At 45.4% G+C, this 27,445-nt stretch overlaps 1 protein-coding gene across 1 annotated transcript in view; it reads left to right on the top strand.

Moving 5' to 3' along the window:
- LOC147733097 (uncharacterized) overlaps positions 1 to 27,127 on the top strand; it is a 50,606-nt gene extending 23,479 nt beyond the window's left edge. Inside the window, exons 3-4 of the mRNA XM_086957645.1 lie at positions 15,286 to 16,026; positions 24,553 to 27,127. Coding sequence (XP_086813771.1) covers positions 15,286 to 16,026; positions 24,553 to 25,598 — 1,787 coding nt within the window. The 3' untranslated portion in view covers positions 25,599 to 27,127. The remainder of the gene's footprint in view (positions 1 to 15,285; positions 16,027 to 24,552) is intronic.
- The last annotated feature ends 318 nt before the right edge of the window (positions 27,128 to 27,445 follow it).

Here is a 27,445-nt window from a genome sequence, read left to right as displayed (position 1 = left end):
TTATTCTCGAGCACTATGCTATAATTTTCTTTCTTGTTTCATCTTGCCATTGGATTTGTTCGAAACATTTGCTTCAATGCTTGTTTTATATCTTTGTTCACCCTTGCGTCCTGTTTCTTTAGGCGCATGGGCTTTTATTTTCCATAAAATGCTCTGCCTACTCCTGATGCGTCATGTGACCAAGCTCCATCCGCAGAGCGAAACGCGTCAGTGAGGGCACTTGCTCTGACACTTACAGAATAAACTTCTGCACTGCTGACACTTTCACCGGTGTAATGGCGTTCAAGATTTAGAACTGAATCAATTGTGGAGAGGAGGTCTGCGCCCGTTCATGACTGCAACGAGAGGCGGTCCGGATTCTTTTTGATATATACATATATATATGTATATATATATATATATATATATATATATATATATATATATATATATATATATATATTACCTAGTTATAGTTAGGACCTCATTTCTATTCGAAAAGCGTTTTTCTTTTGCCAATATCTTTGCCGCTGTTTGACGAATCTTCACTAAATTTTCCAAAACAAAGACTCACTTGGGTCAGGTCCTGCCTTGAAAGTTTTGGGGTGATTCCTCAAGCGGGGGCCTGGGAAAAAGGGGGTTCCCAATACGCATTTTCCCCTATGTTAATTTCCATGGAAAAAATTGGAACAGGCTATAGCCCGAACTGCTGAACGGAATTACACCAAATTTGGCAAAAAGGTAGGTCTTGGTCCAGAAATTGACCTTTTTTTTAATAATGTAAATCCGTTTACTAGTTGCTGAGAAATTCAAGAAATAGAAATATCGATATCTGAGCACCGAGGAGGGTCCGCGAAACATCCCGGGCACAAGCCTCCCTCTGATTGGCTGCCTACACTCCAAACCAGGAATTGTTGGCAGCCATCTTGTGACTTGGTAAGCGAGTCACGGGAAAAAGGGTGAAAAAAACATGAAAAACAAGAAAAGGGGGCAGGGTAGAAACACCCTAACCCCCTAGGCTTGCTCAGGGGTTCCCACAGGGAGCCCCAAGGCCAAAAAAGGCATAAAAAAAAGAAATCGGCAGAATTTGCACTGGGTGTGTAAATCCTGCTGAGTAAATTAAAAAAATGAGGCGCAGGCTCCTACGCTTCATTTTAATGAGCCCCCGGGTGAGCCAGGTCGTGGGGGCAATGACAAATTAAATAACAGGGGCCTGCGGGGGCCCCCGCAGCCCCAGGGACTGCCACCTCCTTGGGGCTATGCTAATTCTATGCGGGGGCACGCGGCCCCCCTGCAGCTCCGGGGACACCACCTCCCTGGGGCTTCTTTAATTGGAAGTGGGGGGCTTCCAGGCCCATTGAAAATTATGCAATACTTTCGCTGGTCCTATCAACAAAGAAGGTATTGTCTTGTTTATACTTTCCTACAAAGCACTGCCACATCCCCGGGGCGTTATTTGACTATGTACAGGGGCACGTGGCCCCCCTCAGCCCTGGGGACCGCCACCTCCCTGGTGCTTAAATTGATATAAAATAGGTGTGGGGGAGCTCCTGATCTCCCCACACTGCCCCGGGGACCACCACTTCCCTGGGGCTTTACAAATAGAGGGAAGGGGGGCCGCGCAGCCCCCCTCCTGGAGCCCTTGATGGCCTGGGGGTCTGCCACCCCCCAGGGCTGGCACCTTCAATGTCCCGGGGTGCCCACCCCTGGGACATTGCCATTTGCTATGGCAGGGTGGGAGCACTGCCATAGCAAACCTTTCCAAAAACCAAAGCAAATTTGCTTTTACACAAGGGGAGCTGCATGCCAGCAGCTCCCCTTGTGCAAAACCAATGCCGGCTTCTGCAAGAGGCGGGGAGCAGGCAGGACCGTGGGGGCATTGGGGCTCCCCCCTCAGTCTTCATCACAGAGGCCAGGCCCCGGGCCAAAAAAGGCCTGGGAGGGGGCCCCCTCCAGCGAATAAAAAAACAAGCAAAAAAAAAAGGCAGGCCGGCCCCGGGGGATGGGATCCGAGGGGCCAATAGTGGCCTAGGGAAGGGGGCGCGCGGCCCCCTTCCCTTTTCTTTTTTTAAATAAAGGGGTCAGGCCCTGAGGGATGGGGTCCCCAGGGCCACAAAAATAGTAAAAGAAGGGGGCCAGACAGCCCACCTTATAAAAAAAAAAAAAAAAGGCTGGCATCCCACCAGAGGTCCCGCCCCCTCCCTGCACCATTCTGCAAACGTTCCCCCTGGTGAGTTGTAAGTTGGGGAATTAAGTCACCCTGAATACCGAGGGACCCTGGGGGCAACTAGCCCAAGAGGCATGTTTGCAGAGTTGTGTAAAAAGGGGCATGGCCTCAGACCACCTCTCTGCAGTCCAGCTGTGTGGCGCTTACTGGAGGTACCTGGTGTGCTAGTTGGCCCCCAGGGACCCTCAGTATTCACGGGGACTTAATCTCCTAACGTGACCAAGGAACCAGAGGATTCCGAAACGCGTCGGACATTGTTTGCCACAGCTTTGAAATAAAAGCTTGCTTCTGAAGAAATCTGGGGCTCGGCTTTTTCCTTTTGAAAAAAAGACAGGAGTTGTTTGGTGCTTATATTAAAGGTTCGCGACCTTGCGGGCAGCCCGCCGCCATAAGAGGCAGAGGAAACTTTGCGAAAAGAGGTTTGAAAAAAAAAATATATATATATATATATATATACACAACGGTTAAGGTAATATTAAAGTTAGGTGAACATTTCAGTGACAACATAACGTTTTAAAGTCATGGAATCACTGTAATTCACATGTTATAGGTATATCTAGTAACTGTAACTCGAGCCCTGAGGCTCACCCTGCACAGTCTTGTCATCAATGAAGCATTTTCAAATGTTGCAGTGATGTTATCAATGATGTAAAAGAGCATCATGAGGGATGTACTATGTTGGCTAATTAGCTGAGCTCCATCTCTCGCTCTCTCTCTCTCTCCTCTCTCTCTCTTTCTCTCTCTCTGTCTCCACAGTTTGTTTAAATGCAGTGCAGGAAAACTACTTTATATTGGCTTGTGTCTGCCAGGTGACCAGGTGCTACATCTTTCCAATCTTAGATTTAATCCAGTGCTCTCATGCATAAGTGCCATGTAGGGGTTTATGTCACTTTATTAGCCAAGTCTGGTGGGTCAGTGGACTAATGCATTTACTGCAGGGACCAGTGTTCGACCTCATGGTCACAGGTTCAAACCCCATCTGGTTCACTCAGCCTTTCATCCATCTGAGGTTGATAAAATGAGTACCCTTAATTTGGATATCAACAAACCTCTGTTATTCAGCTGCAAGATACCTGTGGTGGTGAATGTGCACTTTACAAATACACGTTATGGGTTTTTTCTTCTACTTACAAAAATATTGCATACACTACAATGCCTACCACTAAATGGCTGGGAGAGTTTCCATTTACCATTCTAAACAGCGCTTTGACTAACATTGGACCTAATATGCAATGGAATGGTTGCAATCATTCTTGTCATGTTATACTTTGCATATGCTAGACTGAGCCTGCACACTATGTAGTAGTTCAAAGGGAGCACTACTTCTGCTATCCTGTGGCACTCTCTTGGAGGTGAATTTCAAGGGAGGGAGACCTCTCTCATTCTACATTCTCTAGTGCTTTAAAACAGCAAGTGCCATATGATTGAGCTGGAGTGTACTATAAGGGGAATATTTATGAGAGGCTTGCCTTGCGTTCTCACCACGCAGTGTGGTATATGCTTGACACAATTGTCTAAGTCAGATTTTTTAAGCCACGCAAAGCCACTTTTGAATGGCTTAAAAGATCTGGAGTAAAACAGCGCAGTGCATATCGCTGCATTGCATTACCCTTCTATGAGAAGGCACTCCATGGCCATTGTGTGGGTGTTCCCATACAACTCCCATCATTTTGACCCATTTCCAAATTTACCTGTACTGATAAACCTGGAGATACGTCAAAAAGTTACTCCTTCCCAGGGGAGGCATAACGAGGAGAAAGACCTCTATGTCCCCTCGTTTTTGCCTCTTTTTATGTGTGGTGCATTCTGCAGCACACATAGAAAGCAGAATGTGCCTTCCAGGATTGTTTTTGTGTAGGAAGGTGCCGCTTCCTGCACAAAAACAATCCTGCATGCAACACAGGCACCCTTACACCATGGTGCAAGAGGGCCTGCTTTGGCACTAGCCTGCCAAAAAGGTGACAGCACAGGGCAAAGAACAAGAATGTTCCATATTGCCTTAAATACCGTACATTCCTGTCCTTTCCCTGTCATGCAGTGCAGTGCAGCAAGGTGATTTTCTGTGCTGCACTGTGTCACTTTCTCATAAATGAGCCCCTAAGTCCATTAGTAGGTGGAAGGAAGCAACTGCTAAGTACATTTTACCTGCATGTGAGCCACATTATATGCATATAGAACCCCAAGTCATGAGGCATGGCCTGATATCACTGCAGGAGAGGCCTCTTCCTTGCAGAACACAACCAGCTTTACATCAACCTCATTGCACTCATCAATAGAACTGTGGGGCACCTCCCCATCATAACTAGTTGTGCACTTCACGAAAAACAGGGTAACAATCTTGCAAGCAGACAGCATGGGTTGTAGCGGCAAAGTAGATCCTTTCCTACGTTAGTGGGCACCCCCTCACTGTGAGCAAAGGTAAGGGTTTAAGTCATTATTTCATACCAACTTGTCACGTGCAGCCACTTATCCAGGTATGGCTTGTAAACCATAAGGACCCATCCTGGCTTCACTCTGGGTGAAGAATTGGCTAAGAAAATATAATTCCTCATTCTCAGGTGCATGAACAGTAGAGATGCCTTGTCTTCTGACTGGAACCTTCAAGACTTGCTCCTTTGTTATGCAGAGCCACTTGCATGGGGTCTAGTTCAAAGCCTGTCAGGCCAGCAAAACATATAGAATCAGGAGTCCACACAGTGGAAAGCCGAGGTTCTTCCTACCTATATAGGCATTTTCTTTTCTTTACCCCCACACTGGAAGTCTATTATTCCAAAATGTCAAAGTTAGTGTGTGGTTACGAGACACAGAATTCACAACGCGCTGCACCTTGCACCACATCACTATTGTGGATAAGTTGGTAACTTTTTACTCAGTGGAAAGGACACCCCCTGTGCGCCCCTGAGGAAATCCACTGATTACTGATGTTGACATTGAAACTGATACCCTTTCTCGGGCGACTAATGTGTTTAATCGCCGTCACTTTTTGGCCATTCCTCCTTTGTGAACACCTGCAAACACAATTGCATGCTAGCCTGGCACCTAGGGGCGCAGAGTTCATGGACCGGGGTACTGAACCTAAAATCATCAAACAGAATCTTCCACTTGTCATATGGACATTTGGTTATCCACTTGAAGCACTGGGAGGGAGCTAAGATTTCCAGAGAGGATGGTATTTCACCCGTAAAGATTTATTTACAAATTATTAGTCAAATCATTAATCAGCAACATTGCCAATGGTTAAAAGGGTATATTGATACAGCCAGAATAATTAAGGGAGCAAGTATTATAGATTTAAGTATTATCAGATACAGAACAGTAACAACCAGTATGTAAAAAGGGCAAAATATCCAAACAATATGTTCTACTAGCAGCCCGCCCCAGCATTGCCTGGGGGCAATGAGGCTTCAGGGCCAACCGCCCACCCAGGCCCCCGCCCGCCCCGACATTGTCCCTGCATGCCCATGCACGGAAACGGACCAGGCCCCTCTCCCGCCCCGACTCACTCCCGCCCCCCTCCCGCCCCGACTCACTCCGGCTCATGTCGTCTGTCTGCCTCACTTCACCCCCCCTGGGTCGCCTCCCCCTGCATCACCCAGTTTCACACTCAGAGTTTAGGAAAAGCTCGAAAACTTTCCCTTTCCTTACTTGTGCCGCCGCTCCTCACTGCACCGCCGCTCCTCCTTCGTCGTCATCACGCACGTCGCGTCACGGTCATCACGCACGTCGCGTCGCGGCCAGCTCTAGGTCCTGGCCGGCACAACTTTCAGGGGACTACTTTGTTTTCAAACTTAATTTTTTTAATTTACTTTTTTATTTTATTTATGTAGCCTATGTCCATCTACACACCCTGACATTTTCATAGATGTATCGGGTGTGTAGATTGGCGCTGTGGTTCCCGAGTTTACCTGGCCAAAAGGTGCAAGTTCTCTCTTTATAATAGTAGTATAGAAGATAAAGAAACCCATCCTATCGTAATTAAAAAAAAATGTAAGAGTTGGGGATTTCTAAAGAGGAAGAGAAAAAGATGTCAACATTATGCCAATCTCGGTTAAAGTTCAGAGGAAACGAAAGAGTGTCTAGCATAAAGTTATCCACTCTAGGAAAAATCCAACAGAAAGGTCTGCTAAATTCTAAGTCAGGGTAGAGTCTGCCCTTTCAATGGAACACACTAATTAAAGCACAATCTAAAATCCTAGAACGCCCATATCTCGCTCCCTCAGTCTAAGGCCAATCCTGTGACGGTATTTGTAGAGAACAAGTAAACTCCCCAAATTCCCATCCTCACACAATCAGATACACATCTGCTTGTCCTTGCCAGTTGCATCTTCCTACTATACTGGGTACAGGAGGTTCCTATCGCCATCATCCGCTCACGTCTGATGCCAGCGTTGTCTTCCCAGACCTCCTCATCTGTCGAATACATAGAATAAACCTTTCTCTAAATAACTAGAAACCGGATAACACACCTGCAGGGAAAAGAGTAAGAGCACACTGGCAAATTTTAAAGTGTGAAATACTCAGCTAAAGCCCAGAATCAGGCAAAGCTAACTCAAGGCTCAAAATGGAAGCACCTTACAATATTATTAATCCATAGAAGTCAAACGATTGTTATTAAGGTGTAAGTACATTCAGGAAATATGATTCCATTCATTATCATTCAACTTAGTACAGTAACATACGATTTCTCAACAGGCTAAAATGTGATGAGCTACTGTAAATCTAATTAGAGTGTAAGATGCAACTGCATGAAGTTTAATGCACCTTGAATATACCAGTTACATGTAACTGCATATAAAAAAAAATAGAAGGTGGTGCCTACAATTGCTCCTTTCCAGAGCCAAGGGTACCTAAATCTGCCTTATATTTTTCAAACTAACTCTATGACAGCCCAATGCAAGAATAACGGAGCACTCTTAGAAGCAACATTTGGTCTCTTCTTTCCCCTTCAGTGCATGGGGAGCAATACATGCTGCTTTAAAGGAGCAATCGATTGCCCCCTGCTGGTAGTGCCTCAGCCAGCTAGCTTAGTTTAGTTGCACTCCCATTCAAGCCCTTTACATATGCATACTTACAAATAAGACTGTTGCATGGCCAACCACTTTTGCCTCCAGAACAGATCCGGATTGCATGGGAGATGTACTTACCTCGAGCTGACACGTCATTATCACACTTGGGCTCACATTGGGTAACACTGTCATAATATCTTCTGATTTATCTGGTGCTAACTCCTTCATGTTATCCTTACCATTAGTTATAGAGATCATCTTCATTGAATTCCAATACCAAAATGGAGCGAATTCTTTCATATATCTATCAGGCTCCTCACCTGAAGCTAGCACGTTCATTAGGAGAGCTGGAATTAACACCTTCGCACTATCTTTAGGGTGACCTAGCACTGATTTGTTCACATCATCTTCAAGGCCGCTTGGAGGTTATGCCTTCAAGTTATTCTTAGAGGCGTCCTAACCTAACAGCTTCATTTTAACCTGCTGTACACCTGTAGCAAACACCTTTATGTTATATTTTGGAAAGGGGGTGGGGTGGTAACATATTATTAGGCTATGGACACCAGGAGTTGACAGCACTGCGTTATCTTCAAGGCCACCAAGAGCTAGCAGCACAGTGTTATACTCAAGACCACCAGAAGCTAACAGCACAGTGTTATCCTCAAGGCCACCAGAAGGTGACAGGATGTGTTATCCTCAAGGCCGCCAAGAGCTAAGCGCTTCATGTTATCTTTAGGGTGTCTGAGATCTACCCCTTGCCCTCATCCTTGGTGTCACCTAGAACCCACATGCTCTCTTTATCATGAAACCTATCTCCATGTTATACTCCTAGACCTCAGGAGAAAACACTTCCATGTTCTTTGTAGGCCTGCTGAAGCTAACATCTTGATGTTAACTCCGCTTGATATAATCTTCAGAGCTGCCTTGGCGATAACACATTCTTGGGATCCTCAGGACCATCAACTTAAGTGCGGGGGTGACCTAGCTCTAGGACACCCCCGCGCCGCACGGCCACCAGCTGCTGCGTGCGTGTTCCCTGCCTTCTGCCTCGCTAGCCGAGCTCCGCCGCGTGACCACGCCCCCTGCCTTCTAGCGGCGTGGTCCGCGACCTGCCCCCGTCGTTATTGCTGTTTTTTACTGTATTTACAGTATTTTGTTTCTTGTTGCCTGTCTCCCTGTAACTTGCCGAGTTTTGCCTTCTGTTTTTCTTGCTGCGTTTAGCCCCTTCGTCCCCCCTCCCTGCTCCCCGCTTTCCACCACCGCCGCTAACCCCGCCCCTTTTGCCTTCTGTACCCTCCCCGCTCCCGCCTCCCAGCTGCTCCGCCCCCGCGCAGTTGGCCATATATGGCGACCGTGCGACGCAGGTGAGTGTGACCTAGCTCTAGGACACCCCCGCGCCGCACGGCCACCAGCTGCTGCGTGCGTGTTTCCTGCCTTCTGCCTCGCTAGCCGAGCTCCGCCGCGTGACCACGCCCCTGCCTTCTAGCGGCGTGGTCCGCGACCTGCCCCCGTCGTTATTGCTGTTTTTTACTGTATTTACTGTATTTTGTTTCTTGTTGCCTGTCTCCCTGTAACTTGCCGAGTTTTGCCTTCTGTTTTTCTTGCTGCGTTTAGCCCATCGCCCCCCCTCCCCGCTCCCCGCTTCCCGCCACCGCCGCTAACCCCGCCCCTTTTGCCTTCTGTACCCTCCCCGCTCCCGCCTCCCAGCTGCTCCGCCCCCCCGCGCACTTCTCCATATATGGCGACCGTGCGAACGCGCAGCGGGAGCGCCGATTGTGCGCCGAAGGCGCGCCAAAGGTAAGCCCGTCTGCGCCCGTCCGTGACCGAACCGCGCCCAGCGCCAGGACCCCTGGTCCACGAGGACCCCGACCGGCCCGCCTGACCTACACCGCCGCCACCCTCATCGCACTCAACAACGGCCGAACCCCAGGATGCTACCGAGCCACCCCACGACGCTCCGACGGACCCTTCAGCTGCCACGCCTGCAAGTTCACCTGCATCCGGACCTGCCAGGCACCAGCACCTGCCAAGCCGAACACCAGCAGCAACCACCTCAAGTGCATCCTCCTCAACACCCGATCCGTCCACCGACACGCCATCGAACTCTGGAACCTCCTAGACGCCACAGCCCCTGACGTTGCCTTCATCACGGAGACCTGGATGAACGCCTCCTCAGTGCCCAACATCACCATCGCCATCCCAGAGGGCTACAAGATCACCCGGAGGGACCGCACCGCCAACCAGATGGGAGGAGGCATCGCCATCATCCACAGGAACACCATCCGAATCACGACTAGCACCGACAACATCCTAACCACCGCCGAACACCTGCATTTCCAGATCCACACCGATCCAAAGACCACCCTCAGAGGCACCCTGATCTACCGACCCCCAGGACCACGCACTCAATTCAGCGAGGACATCGCCGACTTCGTGAGCCCGCATGCCCTCCCCTCCGCTGACTACATCCTCCTGGGGGACCTCAACTTCCACCTGGAGAACAACAACGACCGCAACACCAGCACCCTGCTCGACAACCTCGCCAACCTTGGACTCAAGCAACTGGTGAACACCCCCACCCACCTCGCCGGACACACACTCGACGCCGTCTTCTCATCCAGCAAAGGCATCGCCTTCAGCCACGCCACAGAACTCCGCTGGACGGACCACAGCTGCGTACACTTCACCTTCAAAAGAACGACGATCCACTACCACCAGCAATAGGTTGCCCGCAGAAGCTGGAACAAGTTCACAGCCGACCAGCTCGCCACCTCCCTGAGCCAGCGCCCTCCTGCCAGCTCAGCGAACCCCAGCCAGGCCGCCGACAGCCTCACGAAGTGGATCAGCAACTGCGCGGATGAACTCGCCCCTATGAGGACCCCGCCCAGCAGACCCGGCAGCAAGAAAGCCCCATGGTTCACCGACGAACTCAAGAGCTCCAAGAAGAACTGCCGAGCCCTCGAGAAAGTCTGGAGAAAGGAACCTACACCGGACAACATGACCACCCTCAAACTCGCCACCCGGAAGCACCACCAACTGATCCGCGCCGCCAAGAAAACTGCATTCAAGGACCGGCTGGACAACAACGCACACAACTGCAAGGAACTCTTCAACATCGTCAAAGAGCTCTCCAACCCCAACGCCGGAAACAACGACATCACCCCCTCGCAAGACCTCTGCAACTCCCTCGCCTCCTACTTCCACAACAAGATCGCGGACATACACAACAGCTTCAGCACCCAACCGACGCACGCCACGACCCCAGCAACGCCGCCCACCACCACCCTCCGAGCCTGGACTCCGATCAGCACCGAAGACACCGTCCGCATGATGAACTCCGTCCACTCCGGATCTCCGACCGACCCCTGCCCTCACCACGTCTTCAACAAGGCCGACGCTGTCATCGCACCCCACCTGCGGGACATCATCAACACCTCCTTCGACACCGCCACCTTCCCCGAGAGCTGGAAGCACGCCGAACTCAGCGCTCTTCTCAAGAAACCTACAGCAGACCCCACCGAACTCAAGAATTACCGCCCAATCTCGCTACTCCCGTTCCCAGCCAAAGTCATCGAGAAGACCGTCAACAAACAGCTGGCCGCCTTCCTCGAGACGAACGGATCCCTCGACCCCTCGCAGTCCGGCTTCCGAGCCAACCACAGCACCGAGACCGCCCTCATCGCCGCCACCGACAACATCCGAGCCCTGATGGACAACGGAGAAACAGCGGCCCTCATCCTCCTAGACCTCTCCGCGGCCTTCGACACTGTCTGCCACCGCACCCTAGTGCAACGCCTCAGCAACGTCGGAATCCAGGAGAAGGCACTGGAATGGATCGTCTCCTTCCTCAGCGGAAGAACACAGAGAGTCCGCCTACCACCGTACAAGTCAGAGGCCACCGAAGTCATCTGCGGCGTCCCCCAAGGATCCTCGCTGAGCCCCACCCTCTTCAACATCTACATGAGCCCCCTCGCGGCCATCGCACGCCAACACGACCTCAACATAATCTCCTACGCCGACGACACCCAGCTGATCCTCTCCCTGACCAACGACCCCGCCGCCGCCAGAGCCAACCTACACGAAGGGATGAAGGAAGTAGCCGAGTGGATGTCGGCCAGCCGCCTGAAACTGAACTCAGACAAGACGGAGGTCCTCATCCTGGGCTCCACGCCCACCGCCTGGGACTCCTGGTGGCCCCCCGCCCTGGGCACCGCACCCAAACCGACGAACCACGCACGCAACCTGGGCTTCATCCTGGACTCCTCCCTCTCCATGACCAGACAAGTCAACGCCGTCTCCTCAGCGTGCTTCAACATCCTGCGCATGCTACAGAAGATCTTCTGGTGGATCCCCACGGAGACCAGGAAGACCGTCACCCAGGCCCTCGTCACCAGCCATCTGGACTACGGCAACGCCCTCTACGCCGGAACCACCGCCAAGCTCCAGAAGAGACTTCAGCGGATCCAGAACGCTTCAGCCAGGCTCATCCTTGACATCCCACGAAACAGCCACATCTCCGGACACCTGAGAGACCTGCATTGGCTCCCCGTCAACAAAAGAATCACCTTCCGTCTCCTCACCCACGCACACAAAGCCCTAAACGATCAAGGCCCGAGCTACCTCAACAACCGAATCAACTTCTACGCTCCCAAACGCCACCTACGATCAGCCAGCCACGCCCTCGCCGCCGTCCCACGCATCCGTAGAGCGACAACAGGAGGAAGGTCCTTCTCCTACCTGGCCGCCAAGACCTGGAACTCCCTCCCTCCCGACCTGCGCCTGACCCAAGCCCACCTCTCCTTCAGGAAGAAGCTCAAGACCTGGCTGTTCGAGCAGTAACGGCACCCCCCCCCCCGCTAAGCGCCTTGAGACCCTACGGGTAAGTAGTGCGCTCTATAAATGCCTTGATTGATTGATTGATTGATTGATATTCTATACTTATAGTAATCTTATCTATGGTTCTAATGTGTGTATACTCATGTCTATTGGTTCTAATGTGTGTATCCTCATCTCTATGGTGTATGACATTATAGTTCTAGAATCGTATTTTAGGAGAATGTTAAGCTGTTATGAGAATGTTAATGAGGGATTGGGAGTTTGCTGTCAACCTATTTGGATGGGATCCATTTGTGAAGATTAAACTTTTCTTGGAAACATCTTTATGAAGTTCAGAGTCATCTTTCAAATATCACACTGGCGTAGTCGGCAGCGCTTCACAAGGATCTCAACACCAGGAATATTTTACTTCGATTGGTGAGACTTTTTAAAAAACAATCTTGGGATTTAATCGCACAAATTAAGCTGTGGGCTTATCGGCACTTGCTCATCACTCTTATTTGTGTCTCTTTAAAAGTAAGTGATTGGGAGTTATCGAAGTGCACTGCATAGCTGAGTTTTTTCTTAAATTCGTTTTAGATCTGCAGCACCGGGAATATTGAAAAGAATATACTCTCAATGTGGTTGCTGAGATCGTAAAATACTCCCCTGTTGCCCTGGTGTTAATAGCGAAAGTGATTGCATTCTTCGAAGGCAGAAGTTGAGAAAAGCGTGTTGTCTCTATCGTTTTGGAACAAAATATATATCTAAAAGGATTAACGTTTGGCAAGTGTATTTTAAACATACGGAAACATACAGACTGGTGTTTGAAGTTTATACAAGGAAAGGTATTATTTTTAACCTCGGATTGCATCTCTGGCGGTTTGGCATTGGAGAATGTAAACCGTCACTTCTGACTTGCAGTCTTCAAAGTATCTTACGTGCATCTCCCGTGCTCTGGAACCTTTTCATCATTCAGTAGGCGAAGAGGGATTAGGTGAAGTGCTGCAGCAGATCGGTCCTGGTGGTGAGAGTACTGTGTTGTTTCTTTCTAGGAGTCTGAAAGATGCAGAAAGTCGAAACTCGGTGGTTGAGCATGAATCGTTGGCGATTTTTTGGGCTAAAAAAAAATTAAGGACGTTTCTGTGGGATGTTGATTTTGAAGTCAGATCGGATCATAAACCGTTGGTTGAGATTTTTGAGAAGAAAGGATTGGATTTGATTTCGGGACGTATTTCTAGGTGGATCATTGGCTTACAAGAGTTTTCATTCAAGGTGAAATACATTCCTGGTATAAACAACAGGATAGCGGATACTTTGTCAGGTTTGGTCCCATCGGGTGGTGAAATTGAGGATGAAATTGAGGAAGAGTTTGAGTGTGTGTGTGTGATTGATACTGACTGTATTTCGAAAGAGAAATGAATTGAGCAGGTGGATCAGGATGAGATCGTGAAAGAGGTCATCGGTCTAATGAAGGGAAGATGGGATGGTTTTAAGAAGAACTCTATTGACACTAAACCATTTTGGTGTGTGAGGAATGAATTGAGTGTTGAGGGGAATATTTTATTTAGGGGTACTAAGTTGGTTCCTCCTTCAAGCATGAGGAAAGATATAGTGCAGTTAGCTCATTTGTGTCATCCTGGCATCACAAAAACTAAAGAGAGAATTCGTTCTTCTTATTGGTGGCCGGGAATGGACAAAATGATTGAGAGAATTATTAATGATTGCCATACTTGCTGTATGAGTGATAAGTCTAAGAAAACGAGAGTTCAAACCATGATTTTAAGGAGTCAGCCAAAAGGTCAGTGGATTGATGTTGCTTTAGATTTAGTAGGTCCTTTGCATTTCAAGGAATCTCAAGTCTATATTTTGGTAATCATAGACATGTTTTCACGCTGGCCAGAAATTTTCTTTTTGAACAACATTGATTCCAAAGCTATCATTTCTTGTCTGGAGTCTTTGTTTGCTAGGGAAGGCATGCCAAAAACGTTATTAACAGATATTGGCGTGCAATTAATTTCAAAGGAAATGGAAAAATGTTTGTGTGCTCAAGGCATAGTACATAAAAAAAGCTCTCTTTACCACCCAGAGGGAAATGGAATGGTGGAGAGATTCAATAGAGTTATTAAGGAGGTGATTAATCTGTCAAAATCGCATGGCTTGGATTGGAAAAAAGAAGTCATTAGAAAAGTGGAGGAATATAGGATTACTCTGCATTCCACTACAGGGAAAAAACATTTTCTTTTATTTAGAGGTAGAGTACCAAATACCTTACTAGAACCATTTTGGGTTCATGATTATGCTCATTCTAAAGGTAAGGAAGTAAAATATGATCGTGAAGAGGTCATGGATAAAGTTGCAATGAAGGCTGAACAGAGGAAAAGTTATTTTGATAAAAGAAATTCGGTAAAATCAACAAGGGTTGCTGTTGGTGATTTGGTTGCCATCAGAGGTCCAGGTATTGTTAAAAGTGGTGAATCAAAATTCATGCATCCTAAGGTTGTGATTAAAGTTTTTTCAAATGCCATCAAGACCCAAGATCATAGGGTCTGGAATTTAAACAGAGTGTTTGTTATAAAAAGAAAAGACATGGTTGGTAAACGATTGGAAACTCAAACGGTTGTTGGGTCAGAGCAAAAGTATAATTTAAGCGATGAGCCAAGGAAGGTTTCATTTGAACAAAGAAAAACGTTTGAGCCAAGAGTGTCCTATAGAGTGTCGAAACATCCAGGTTATCTTTAAGACTATGTCTAAAATGGTGGTTGTATTTCTTTAAATTTCTCTTATGTTTTGTATTATAAGGGAGGGAGATGTGTGATATTCTATACTTATTGTAATCTTATCTATGGTTCTAATGTGTGTATCCTCATCTCTATTGGTTCTAATGTGTGTATCCTCATCTCTATGGTGTATGACATTACAGTTCTAGAATCGTATCTTAGGAGAATGTTAAGCTGTCATGAGAATGTTAATGAGGTATTAGGAGTTTGCTGTCAACCTGTTTGTATGGGATCCATTTGTGAAGATTAAACTTTTCTTGGAAACATCTTTATGAAGTTCAGAGTCATCTTTCAAATATCACATTAAGATATACGAATTTCCTTTTTAATGTTGCAATTAATAAAAAGCTGCTTGTGAAATCATCAAATGCTATTCCTGATTCTCATGGCTTTGTTTCTGACTGAAATACACTCAAATGTGCTGCTCATGTGGAAAGAGATCACACGATAATCATTTTCTAATTCTTTGTCCCCCCAGATGCGAAGGATTCCTCATTTTGTGACAAAAGTTTTTCCAACGTTGTCCTGAATACAGGATATGTGACCTGTTCCTGTAAAACTGGATTCTTTGGAAATGGCTTCACCTGTATACCCCTTGCTGCTTGCCCTACTGCTGGGTGCTGTCCTAGCGGGACCACGTGGAGTAATACCCAGAACAACTGTGTCGACATAAATGAATGCACATCAGCAGATTTATCTATGAACAAGTGTGTTCCCAGTTCGGGCTGTACAAACTTCAATGGTGGCTATAGGTGTAAGCTGAACTACCCGGATGTCCAATGTCCCGGGGGGCCATGTCCTCCAGGCATGGACTGCATGAATGTTGCAGGAAGTCCAATGTGTGCTGACCCTTGCGATCAGTACGCATTACTAGATGGATCCACACGCCTCTCCAACACAAGTTCATCTGGCATTTTCCAGTCTGACCGGAATATCTATGGTTGGCACCGGTTCAAAGGAGCGTCTGGTGTGTCGATGCAGGTGGGAAATGTGACTGGCGGCTTAAAATGTGGATCAGCCAAGCCCTTCAGCCTGGCAGCATCTCATCCTGCCTTGGGTGAAGGAATCAAGTCTGTGCCTCTACAGATGAACTTGGTGGATGGATCGTCGCAGGTGATTGGCTCTCTGCTCGTCAAGGCCTGTCCACAGAATACTGTTTCCAATGGATTTTATATCTACCAATTTACCGGCCAGATAAACACTGAGGTGTTCTGCACAGGTAAGTGCCTGTAAAGAGAGATGTGAGCATTCATAGAGATGTGCAGACTGAAATATTCTATAAGAGGTAAAGAGGTGCCATGCATCAGGAGAGGTGAAGCCTCCTCATATATGGTTTATGCCGAATTTATGCCATCACATTTTCCCGCGTGTATTTTTTAAAATTAAATATATTTAGCTAAACCAAGCATTCCAAGGTTACATGTGCGCAGTAAGTAGAAATCACATTGAAAAGGCCTCTAATCGTTGTTTAACTATGTAAAATAATTGTTATAAGCAATCTGTGAGGCAGTAAACTGTGTTTTTCTAATGTCAGTGTTGCTATACTGGGTTAAGAAACTGAAAAGTAATCTGTGCGCTATAGTAATACATGTGTGAAAATGCGTTTATTACAACAGTTGCTCTTCATAATGTATTACTGGCCACATTTATTTTTCCTGCCATGACTTTAGTATTAACTCTAACACCTTCACTGGGTCTAGACTCACTAACCTCCAATCTACTAACATGTCTGTAACATTATATGTAAAAATAGGCCACCTCCCATGCTTTCCTATATCTAACCCTTTGCCACCTTCCCACGGCCTCTATGTCTAACCTTGCAAACTGCTCCCACAATGTCCCTCTATCTCATCCTCCTTTTTGTTCCTCATCAAACATATCTCTCAACTCTTCACTGTTTCTCTACCTAAACTGTCCCGAGTTTCACCTAAGTTATCTCTATTCTCTCCACCAACTACTTTCTGTACCACCTTTTCGAATTAAACCTGTATCTCTGTGTAGCTGTTTCCAGAGGTTTCAGCCTGTGCCAAGATGGTTATAAAATAAAAACGTAGGAATGATAGCAGAACCTGTAGCACAAATCGCACCAACCCTGTTATCCTCATAATTATCAGAAAATACAGTATACCTAATATGTGCACTGAATTTTAGCACCTGCTGCCAAGGTGCAGCCCAACAAGATGACTATACATATTCAAATACAGCAAAAGGTGCACAATACAACAATTTTAGCATATTCATGAGAGATAACCAGAGAGACCAATGCAATTTCCAAGGTGCATACAAATCATCTTTTTATTTTTTATATTTTTTACAAGGCTCATATGTAAAAGGTAGGTACAACAGATAACAGCCAACACGTTTCTTCCAGCCACTGGTCTTCTTCTTGGCAAGAAGCAAAAGATGAGGTCAGAATTGGTAGTGCTTATACTCGTCCATCCTGAATTCAAGGCGGTAAACTATCTTAGGGCATCATATAAGACGTGTCCTATATAGTACTCGGCGCAATACCCTAGATGAAACCCTTTTCAACTGTAAAATGCAATGTGCAGTCTGTGGGGTTTGGACAGTTCTGCAGTTCTAGAGAGTAGGTTTAGTGGTGATGCAGCCTTAATATTTGTCTACCAATTTCAGGTCACCGCGTACTGTTCACTACATGTGAAATGGGCTGCTGGGGACGGTGACCACCCAGTTCATGTCCATTACCAGAAACTTCTGGGCTGCTGGTGTTACGCAGCAATACGTTTGGGCCCTTCAACAAAGTGCATTTGCAGCATTTTTGCAATGACTTGATTTCAAAAGCAAGTTACTAACTATCTGCCTTTGCCATGCAGTCAAACAACTGATGACTGTATCCAGATAAATCAGACACCTTCCCTACAGCTGCCATCTTAGAACTAGACCAGCCATGGGAATGTAAAACACACTGGTGATGGTAAAATCAGGTCACATGTCTGCACTTCACAACCTGTGGACACAGTTAGCACTCAGAAGCCCAGCAGAAAAGCTCCTAGTTGGAGCAACAGGGGCATTTAAAAGCACACTATATGGTGGGCTGGGGATAGGCACTATGCATCACTTTCCCACACTACAGGGACATGACGCAGCTAGAGTTAAGGGCAACTAGCTGACATGGGGTGGATGGGAAGCGTACTGGGTGACAGTCATATAGAAGGATGCAAATGTCCACACCCAGAAAATACCATCTCATGTACATGCTCTATTGTGCATGACTGATGCGTCTCTCCCAACCCAATTAGAATGACAGCCAGCAAGATGCAGAGGAGCGGATTGTGATACAACACCAATACTGCCTGATGTACTGCATGTGCACAATAATGCACGTTATTAATCGCTGTGCCTTGGGAGGCTTGTCCTCAGGGACAGTAAGCTAGGGCATTTCTGTTTACTTGGTTATCTGGCCTTATCCATTTGTGCACCCAGGATCTAGAACAACATCCACGTATCCATTAGGACTGCCATAATGCTGCTTCAGTTTAGGAAGGGGTTTATGACACACCTTTTTGAAGAACGTTACATGACAATGCATTAGTAGTCCACAAACCAGGTACCTCTCCTATCACTCATGAGTTTATCCTTGTCTTTGACCATCTACAGCGCTCCACTGCTTTTGGCTTGATTTGCCCTATAGAAATGCCAAATACATACATGCTTAGTCACAACTGAGGATCAGAACTACTGCCCACTGGGCCATCTTGGAAAGTTCCAGCTCCCTGACCACTGGCTCAAATTAAGTACAGAGCATAGCCATTGAAAGGTGCAAACATATGTTAGAGCCTTACAATAAACCCTCTGTAATGGTAAAGTCGGATTTTTCATTACAGTTTTGAAAATACAACTTTTAGAAAGTTTGCATGTTCCTGCTCTTAGCCTTTAATGGCTGCAGCTTGTCTTGCAAAGGTTTTTCAAAAAGATTCACCATTATTCTGTTTTTTCTTAACAATCCTAGCTTTTCCAGTACAACACACATTTTCGACCACCCTCAACTTTCTCTCCCCCATACAGCTGTATTCGTACTGAGGTGCACATCTTTGAAAAATTAATTTTGAATGAGATTTCTAATTTAGAGCAGAAATGCAATTTCATCCCATACGACTTATCTATCAGGGAGAAAAATGCATTGACAAGTCTTCAACTGGATCATTCAGTAGTTATCAATCCAGCTGACAAGGGTGGTGGTGTGGTAATACAGAATACAGACTCATGCAAAGCCGACATTCTCAAGCAATTGGCAAGTACTGACCATTACCTCAGACTTAACACTGATTCCTCCAAAGATATACAAAGACTTATTCTTGACATCATGGAAAAGGGAAAATCAGAAGGATGTTTGACTCATAATGAGTTCTTATTCGTCAACAATAAATATACAGGACACCAGTGATTCTTACACTCCCTAAGGTGCACAAAGACATAAACGCACCTCCTGGACAACCTTTTGTGTCAGGGTGTGGCTCGATATTAGAGCCCCTTGGCCAGTATGCAGACTTCTTCATTAAGGAGTTTGTACCTGAAACACTATATTATATAAAATACACTATGGATATGATTAAGAGGTAGAACACTGCCCCTTTCACCCCATTCCAATACTCTATGTACATTAGACGTTGAGTCCTATACACTAATATTTCCCAGGGAGCCGGCTTGAAGATCATTGAAAAAACCCTTAAATCAAAGACACACTCACATGGAGTTTCCACACTGTTTATTCTTACACTGTTGGAAATTTGCTTAACCTCTTAAGCGCTGCTGACGGCCAACGGTCGTCACAAGCGCTACCTCCCCAGTGCTGCGCACGACAATTGGACGTCCATTCAGCACTAGTTCCAATGGACAGCGCAGCACTGGGGAGGGATATTTGCGAAGCAGCTAAGGTGTTAAATCGAAACTATTTTGAATTTGATGTAAACTATTTACAACAGATCAAACGGGCATCCATGAGAGCAGTTTTAGCGGCAAAGTTTGCTGTACTTTTCATGGACCATAGAGAAAAAGAGATTATTTTATCCCATAAAAATCCATTTCATCACCGGATATGCCACTGGAGATGCTACATATATGACATATTTATGATTTGACATAGCTGTGAGAACACGATTAAAGATTTTGTAATTTGGCTCAATACCCACGGCAGTGGACTGAAATTCTCAATCACCCGTAACAGGTCCGAAATTGTCTTGCTGAATCTACTTATTAGGTCATCTGCAGACAGACTTTATACATCCTTGTTCCGCAAACCTAAGGAAAGAAATACCCTCCTTGCCCTCCTTGCCTACACAAGCCATCTCCCGAGAGCTCTTAGGGATTCTACCCCCTTTTCACAGCTCCTCCATCTCCTTAGAAACTGTTCCGTTAAACAGGACTTCTTTTCTGAAGCCACAACCTTATGCACCAAACTACAAGCCTGGGGATATCCATGCATTTTGGTGAGACAGTCCATGAACAGGGCCTGGTACTGTCTTAGGGAGGCACTGTTGACACACAAAAGCGAGCAAGACAATGAATGACCACATGGTTTGTGTAACCACGTATTTCCCAGTTACCAATCAGATACAGAAATGTATACTGAAACATTGACCAGTATTCAATGCAGATGTACTGCACTTGGAATGACCCTAGTTTGCATTAGGCAAGAACAGGAGTATTAAAGATCACTTGGTCAGGGCCAGCCTTCCCATCACCAAGCAAACTCAACCTTACCAGAAATTTAGGGCATGAACCCTCGTCTGGGACATTATAAATGTGGTAATTGTAGTGTCTGCCCTTTTACTGTTGAGACCAAAAACTTTTTAGACAGTAATGTAAACACCATGTTAAATAAATTCCCTACTTGCAATCTTGTGAATGTTATATATGCCATTACTTGCCCATGTGAACAGTTTTATGTTGGGCAAACTACACAAAAAATGTGCATTCGGATCTGTCAGCACAGGAGTCGCATTTAATGCAAAGTCAGCAACGCATGATTAGTAGACCACCTTGAACTCACAGGTCATACAGAAAATGATATACACTGGCAGGTGATAACTGTGGCAAAGCCTACACTCAGAGGTGCATCATTACCTCATTACTGAACAAAGAGGAACTTAAGTAGATACTTCATGCCAACAGTTTACACACTGGTGTGAGCAGAGCAGAGGACTGGACTTCTCTATTGTGTTCCTGATTTCTTAGTTAATGACTACTTGATTCCTCACAGACTACATTGTGCCTGTAGCTTGTCACCAATGTTCTGAGATGTTCCAGAAATATGTTTAATTTGCTAACTTCATGCTACATCAGCAAACTTACAGACATGGATTTAGCACACTGGCTAGTGATGTAATCTGGCATGTAATCCTGTTCACACCATGCTCTAATTTGTCACTTCTTGTTTACTTTGATATTAGCCCCCCATAATTGTCAATTTTCTCATGAGCTTGATGGCAGCTTTCTTCTTCTGATAATTACCTTATCAATTGCCTTCACCTTCTGTTTCTATTGCCTTTTGCAGTAAGACAACCACCTCTATAACTGCTTATGCTTTGAAACATGTATGTAAATATTTTCAACTCAGGCATTTTGAATTATCTCCTAGTAGCCCTTTTCTATTCAGTCCCTGGTCTGATTTTAGTATCTGTGCCCTACCACAATATCGCCGCCTTATATTTTCCCATTTTTTTGTGAATCTGTCCCCTTTTTGCTTTCTGTCTGTTTAACGCATGCTCACCGCATCCCTCACGCGTGAGACTGCTTGGAAAGGCGTCCAATCACTTTCCTGCAATCCTTCAACCAAAGGCTGCATGGTAAATCACACAATCTTCACCGATTAGCCTGTATGTTATTATCACTTATTTTACACAGCTCTCTATAGTGCGACACGGATTTCTTTATTTCATAATCTGGGGCACCTTCCTCGATGCACTTTTGGGGCCTGCCCCACATACCGGGGATAATTGCCAAATCTCTTTACTAACTGTAAGTATTCCGTCCATTGCTTGTCTCACCTGTACCCATAGCCACCGCATGTCTGTGAATGCCTTGACCATGTACAGAATAATCACCTTCTCATTTTGGGTTTGGCTTACCCAGTTTTTCACTTTACCTCTCACAAGCGTTACCTCACAGTCTTGGTAATATTTCATCTACAGTGTGATGCACGTTCGTTGACACTTGACCATGTACGTGCATGGATTGAGTGCCCGTCGTCTTCCACCATGGCTCAATCATTGTTAATCAATTTCTAACTCTTCTCTCTCCACCTCTCTCTCCATCCTTTCTATTTTCATTTACCTTACATGCATTTGCGGTGTCTCAGGCATATTCATGTAAGCCTTATGATGATCCCCATATTGTACAGAGGGATCAAAACATCGTCGACAAATAGTTCCATGACTAGTGCAAATGTTTTTCAATTATGATAGCATCGGTACTCCACACTGACATGTGACCTAAGGTGTTTAATATTTCTACAGTCACTAGGAAACTTTTGTTTCGTGTTTTTAATGTTCCCCACTTTTATTTTTCCTGTGTGTGTTATATGATTGATTAAATACATGTACATATCCATTTGGATTTTCTGACATGGAATTCATTATTCATTATTCTTCTGTGATTTATGCTTAGTGATATTCTACATTAAGGGACCCCTTGTTCCATTATAAATACTTGTACCCATGTTCCCTAATATACCTTTGGGTTCTTTTGTATATTAAAACATGCAGCCTGTCTTGGGTCACATGACTGGGTGTAGCTGACAGACTTTGGGAATTCCTCCCAGACAGTCACACTATAGCAGGATTAGGTGTGCCTCAGTGGTCCATCTGCTGGCAGGATGGGGAAGGGTGGAGATGAGTACAGCTAGACTTCCAACTAAACAGCCTGTGCTCTGCCTTCACACAAAGGGTCTAAGGATGTCATATTGACACTGCAGTCAGGTTGGAGTCTTAGTAGAGGAGTCAGGGAATTTCAGGCACTTAAAAGAACGTTTCCAGAAGCATCTGCCATCTTTTCAGAAGAAGGTCACCGGTGTGTATCAAAATAGGACTTTCGGACTTAATCTTCGGTACACTTCTGGGCCTGAGGATACTCTGCCAGAAAGAAGGACTACTGTGCTGCTGTAGGGTCTACCACTCTGCTGGACTCCTGACCTGCTGCTGAATTGCTGCCGTTATTCCCTGCTCTCTCCTTGCCTAGGGAAGGAGAACTGGACCTGCAACTTCATCTTGAACCCAGGGCTAGTATAGTGACTCCAACTGCTAGTCTTCTGGCCTCCTGATCTTAGCCTTGTACATAAAAGGCTCCCCAACATCCGGCACCAGTACATGGACCCAGTTAAAGTGAGTTCCTCACCCCCAAGGGGTGCCCCTCAGGTCCTCAGAGAGCTGTAATCAAGCTTTTGTGCTCTTTGCGAGTGCGAAGAGACCTGCTCACACCACAATTCAACACAAAGCTCCATCTGCCTGACCTTTCACACTGCAACATTGACAACTCATGGGGAATGCCAATATGAAACTGCAGAAAATGCCACACCGAAACACTTGGCCTGCTCTTCACAGTCCTTTGGCAGCCTCCTGCGACCCGCGACCTGCTCCTCATGGCCCCCTCCACCACAAAAAGGACTCTTGGCGCAGGTCTGAGAACATAAAACTTCAACAGGTCTAACCTGGTGATTGTAGCTGACCTGTACTCTAGTGAACAGCAGGCTTTGTGACTTCCAAATGGCTTTGTAAATTTGGCCCCCCATCTGAAGAACATGGAGCTCCATAGAAGGAAGAGGCGGAGGCTTCCTAGGGGATTTTGCCTTACACTTCCAAGGTTGTGCACTAAGAAAGGTCCTTCCTGCGTAGGAGCTCACTACCAAGCAAGAGCAGCTCATGCAGGTAACACCGGTGAGGCAGGTGAGGGTACTAGACAGATGACAATAAGGGAAAATTAGTTATTTATCTAATTTTCCCTTGTCGCCGTCTGTTGAGTTCCCTCCCCCCCACAATGATAGCTCAATTGTTCTATAGGTTGGCAGTTTTAGCCACTTGCTCAGCTACTGGCTGGTGTTGCAGGGCATTGTATAGATCAGTAACAAGAGCAAGTGAGTCTACTTCTTGAAATCACCATGACAAAAAAAATCTCAACCGGGATTTTGCATGTCAAGTACCTGCAGCCTATTTACATCCATGAAACTATCAGATGAAATTCAAACGTACTAGCTTTACTTGGGGCTCTAACAACTTATCCATAGCAACTCTACCTGTAACTGGATAGTTAGTAGACTCATCCCTTGTTACTGTTGCAGCAATTACTTTCTGCTGACTCATAGTTTGTGTTTCTCAGCTTATAAATATATAGTATGATTGTTACTTCAATGTATAATGTTCTTTATGTAAAGTACTCCACTACCTATGTAGTGAGCCCCAGGCTATTTAAATATGTAAGAAGAATAAAAATAGTAAGAAAACTGTTGGGGTACAGTATCTTGGTTTCCAGGAGGAAAATGTTGAGTTTGCAGTCATGCGAGGTCACCGTGCAAGGCCACCAAACCCATGGGTGTATTTGTGCAGTGGGCAGGCCCATAGCCGTAAAATTTGTGATAATTCACAAAAATAAACTAGTTTCCCGAAACATGCCATGTGAAAGCTCTATATTAATATCTATTTGTTGCTTTTCATTAGTTCACCCACTAGCATAGTGTGTTACCAAATAAATAATTAGCATGTGTGAATGACTAATATTTTCTGTTTCTTTTTAGATCCTAGCACTACACCACAAAGTCTATTACCGACTCTTACAACAACCACAACAACCACCACTGTGACAACAACAACTACACCCAGGCAATCTACACTAAGTCAATCATCACCATTCCCTTCACCACCTACATCATCAACAGCAAGGCAATCAACACCTGGGTTTTCAACAACAAAGACCTCAACCCCCAAACCATCAACACCAGTATCTTTGACAACAAAGCCATCAACGCCTAAACCATCAACACCCAAGCCTTCAACACCAGTGTCTTCGACAATAAAGCCATCAACCCCCAAACCATCAACACCCAAGCCTTCAACACCAGTGTCTTCGACAATAAAGCCATCAACCCCCAAACCATCAACACCCAAGCCTTCAACACCTGTGTCTTCGACAATAAAGCCATCAACCCCGAAACCATCAACACCCAAGCCTTCAACACCCAGCTCTTCAACAACAAAACCATCAACATCCAGGCCATTAGCTACCACAATCTCACTACCTTGGATTACTTTATCAAAGCCATCAACTCCCAGGCCATCAACACCAAAGCCTTCAACACCAGGGCAAACGATATCAGGGCCTACTGTTACAATAATCCAAACTCTAACTGAAAACAAAATTAAAGCCACAACTGACACCACAAACGTCAATGGGATGATAAAAGTCAGAACAATTATAAAGGAAACCACCAAAACGATAAGCACTGTTATAGAAATCACCAGGAAAACAACAAAGAAAACAACTGTGTTTTCCAGTTCGTATTTCTTAACAACTCTTCCCATTGATACATCTGTGAATGCAAACAACCAAAATAAAACAGAATATTCACTTCAGGTGAAAGAAACACCAACCACTGACATAGAGCAATGGCTTACATATTGCCCGTTAGTCCAGGAACCAGTCTTAACCACTACAACAACCGATAAAGACACACTTCTACTACCCGGTAGAACAATCACGTTAACCACAACCACTACAGTCAGTAACCAAACTACTATTCAAGTGGACAATCCAGATCCTCCAAACTGTATTTTAAATTATTGAGGCGCTTAGATGATTTGATCCTGCAGCTACTTCGACTTCTGGCTTCAGCATTTAACACCTTACATAGAGTATGCAAAACACCCCTAGGAGTGTTACATGGCATGCCTCCTGTCTCAATCAAACAGAGAGTCACATGAAATACCCACTGCTTCACACATCTGTAGATTCATATGAAAGTAATTTTGGCCACACTCCAAAGTTATAAGGCATGCCCATTGTCTCAGTCGCGAGTATAGCAGCCTGACAAACACATTGTCTGAGACACCTTGAAAATCATATAAGTCTGATGAAATGCCCATTATCTGGATCATATGGATACTCACATGAAATACTCATCCCTGGAATATCTTGAGTCTTATAAAATTCCTCTTGTCCTCAACCCTTGAAGATTAACATAATGGCCCTAATCTGCAGCTCATATACAGTTTCACGAAATCCCCACTGTTTGCGACACTTGGCGAAGCCGTGATTTGTACAATATATGAGACCCACAAAGAACAGCAGGAAACACCCATTATCAGATATGGCTGAGAGTCCTATGCAAAGTCTCCTCTCTGAAACTCTTGTATAATCCTAATAAATTGTATTTCCTACAACACTTGCAAGTCACATGTCACTTGCCCATTATCTTTAATCCATATCAAGTGTCATATAATACTCATAGTACAAGATCCCTGGCAAGCCCGATAAAATTTTCATTGTTGTGGGCACCTGTAAATTCACTTGAAATATCTTTTGTCTGAGACATCTAAAATGTCAAATGAAATGCTTATTGTTTCAGACACCTGGAGAGTCACAAAATGCGTATTCTATCAGACACCTGGAGGGTGACATGAAAGGCTCATTGTCTCAGACACCTGGAGAGTGACATGAAAGGCTCATTGTTTCAGACACCTGGAGATCACATGAAATGCTCGTTCTATCAGACACCTGTAGAGTCACATGTAATATCTATTGTTTGAGACAGCTAAAATGTCAGACACCTGAAGAATCACATGAAATACATGTTCTCTGGATACCTCAAATGAAACGCGTATTGCCTCAGAAATCTGGATTCACCTGAAACGCGTATTGTCTAAGACACCTGGAGAGCAAAGCAAAAGTCCTATTGTCTAGAAACCTGGACACCTGGAGAGTCACATCAATTACCCGTTCTTTGTGACACCTGAGGGGTACATTCAATGACAATTGTCTATGACACTTCGAGAGCCACTGGAAATGATCATTGTCTGAGACATCCAGAAAGTCATGTGGGACTCAAGGTTTTAGACTCTCAGATGACATAATCTGTGGTTGACAGTTGATCCTAGCCACACATCAACAAGGGTCCTACTTGTCACATTTTGGGAGTGGATGGCTGACCTCTATTTTCTTGCCTGTCTATTAACTGTCTGTTTCTGTGATTGGTGGTGGTTGATATTGGAGGTAACCATTGTTAAAGGTTGTTAAAATGTTTTAAATGGTTAATTATCAACGAAATAGTAATCTTTCCTGTTCTCCCTACTCTAAAAAATTAAATAATTTCCTAAATTGTGCATTTAAAGTCCTTTGTTTGTACGTATCTGTTATCTTTTTCGATGCAGACAGGAATTCAAGCACACAACGCATACATTTGGAGATGTGGTGGAAATATGTACATATACAAAGTCATAAATATGTCTATTGGCAGCGCCAAGAGTGTGCTTGAAAATGGACTCTTAAACACACACACTTTGACGTGCATGCAGTGGAATAAACATGCAAGGTCATACCGCTTAACATATTGATGCAGCGAGACACAGCCAGTTGTGCACACAGAGACAGACATAGCCAGATTTGCCATGGTAGGAGATACCTAGAAATGGACT

The sequence above is a fragment of the Lissotriton vulgaris genome, chromosome 2_1 (assembly GCF_964263255.1).
Source record: "Lissotriton vulgaris chromosome 2_1, aLisVul1.2, whole genome shotgun sequence".
Lineage (NCBI taxonomy): Eukaryota > Metazoa > Chordata > Amphibia > Caudata > Salamandridae > Lissotriton > Lissotriton vulgaris.
Note: the sequence above shows the minus strand (reverse complement) of the source record. Positions and strands in the feature narration are given on the sequence as shown.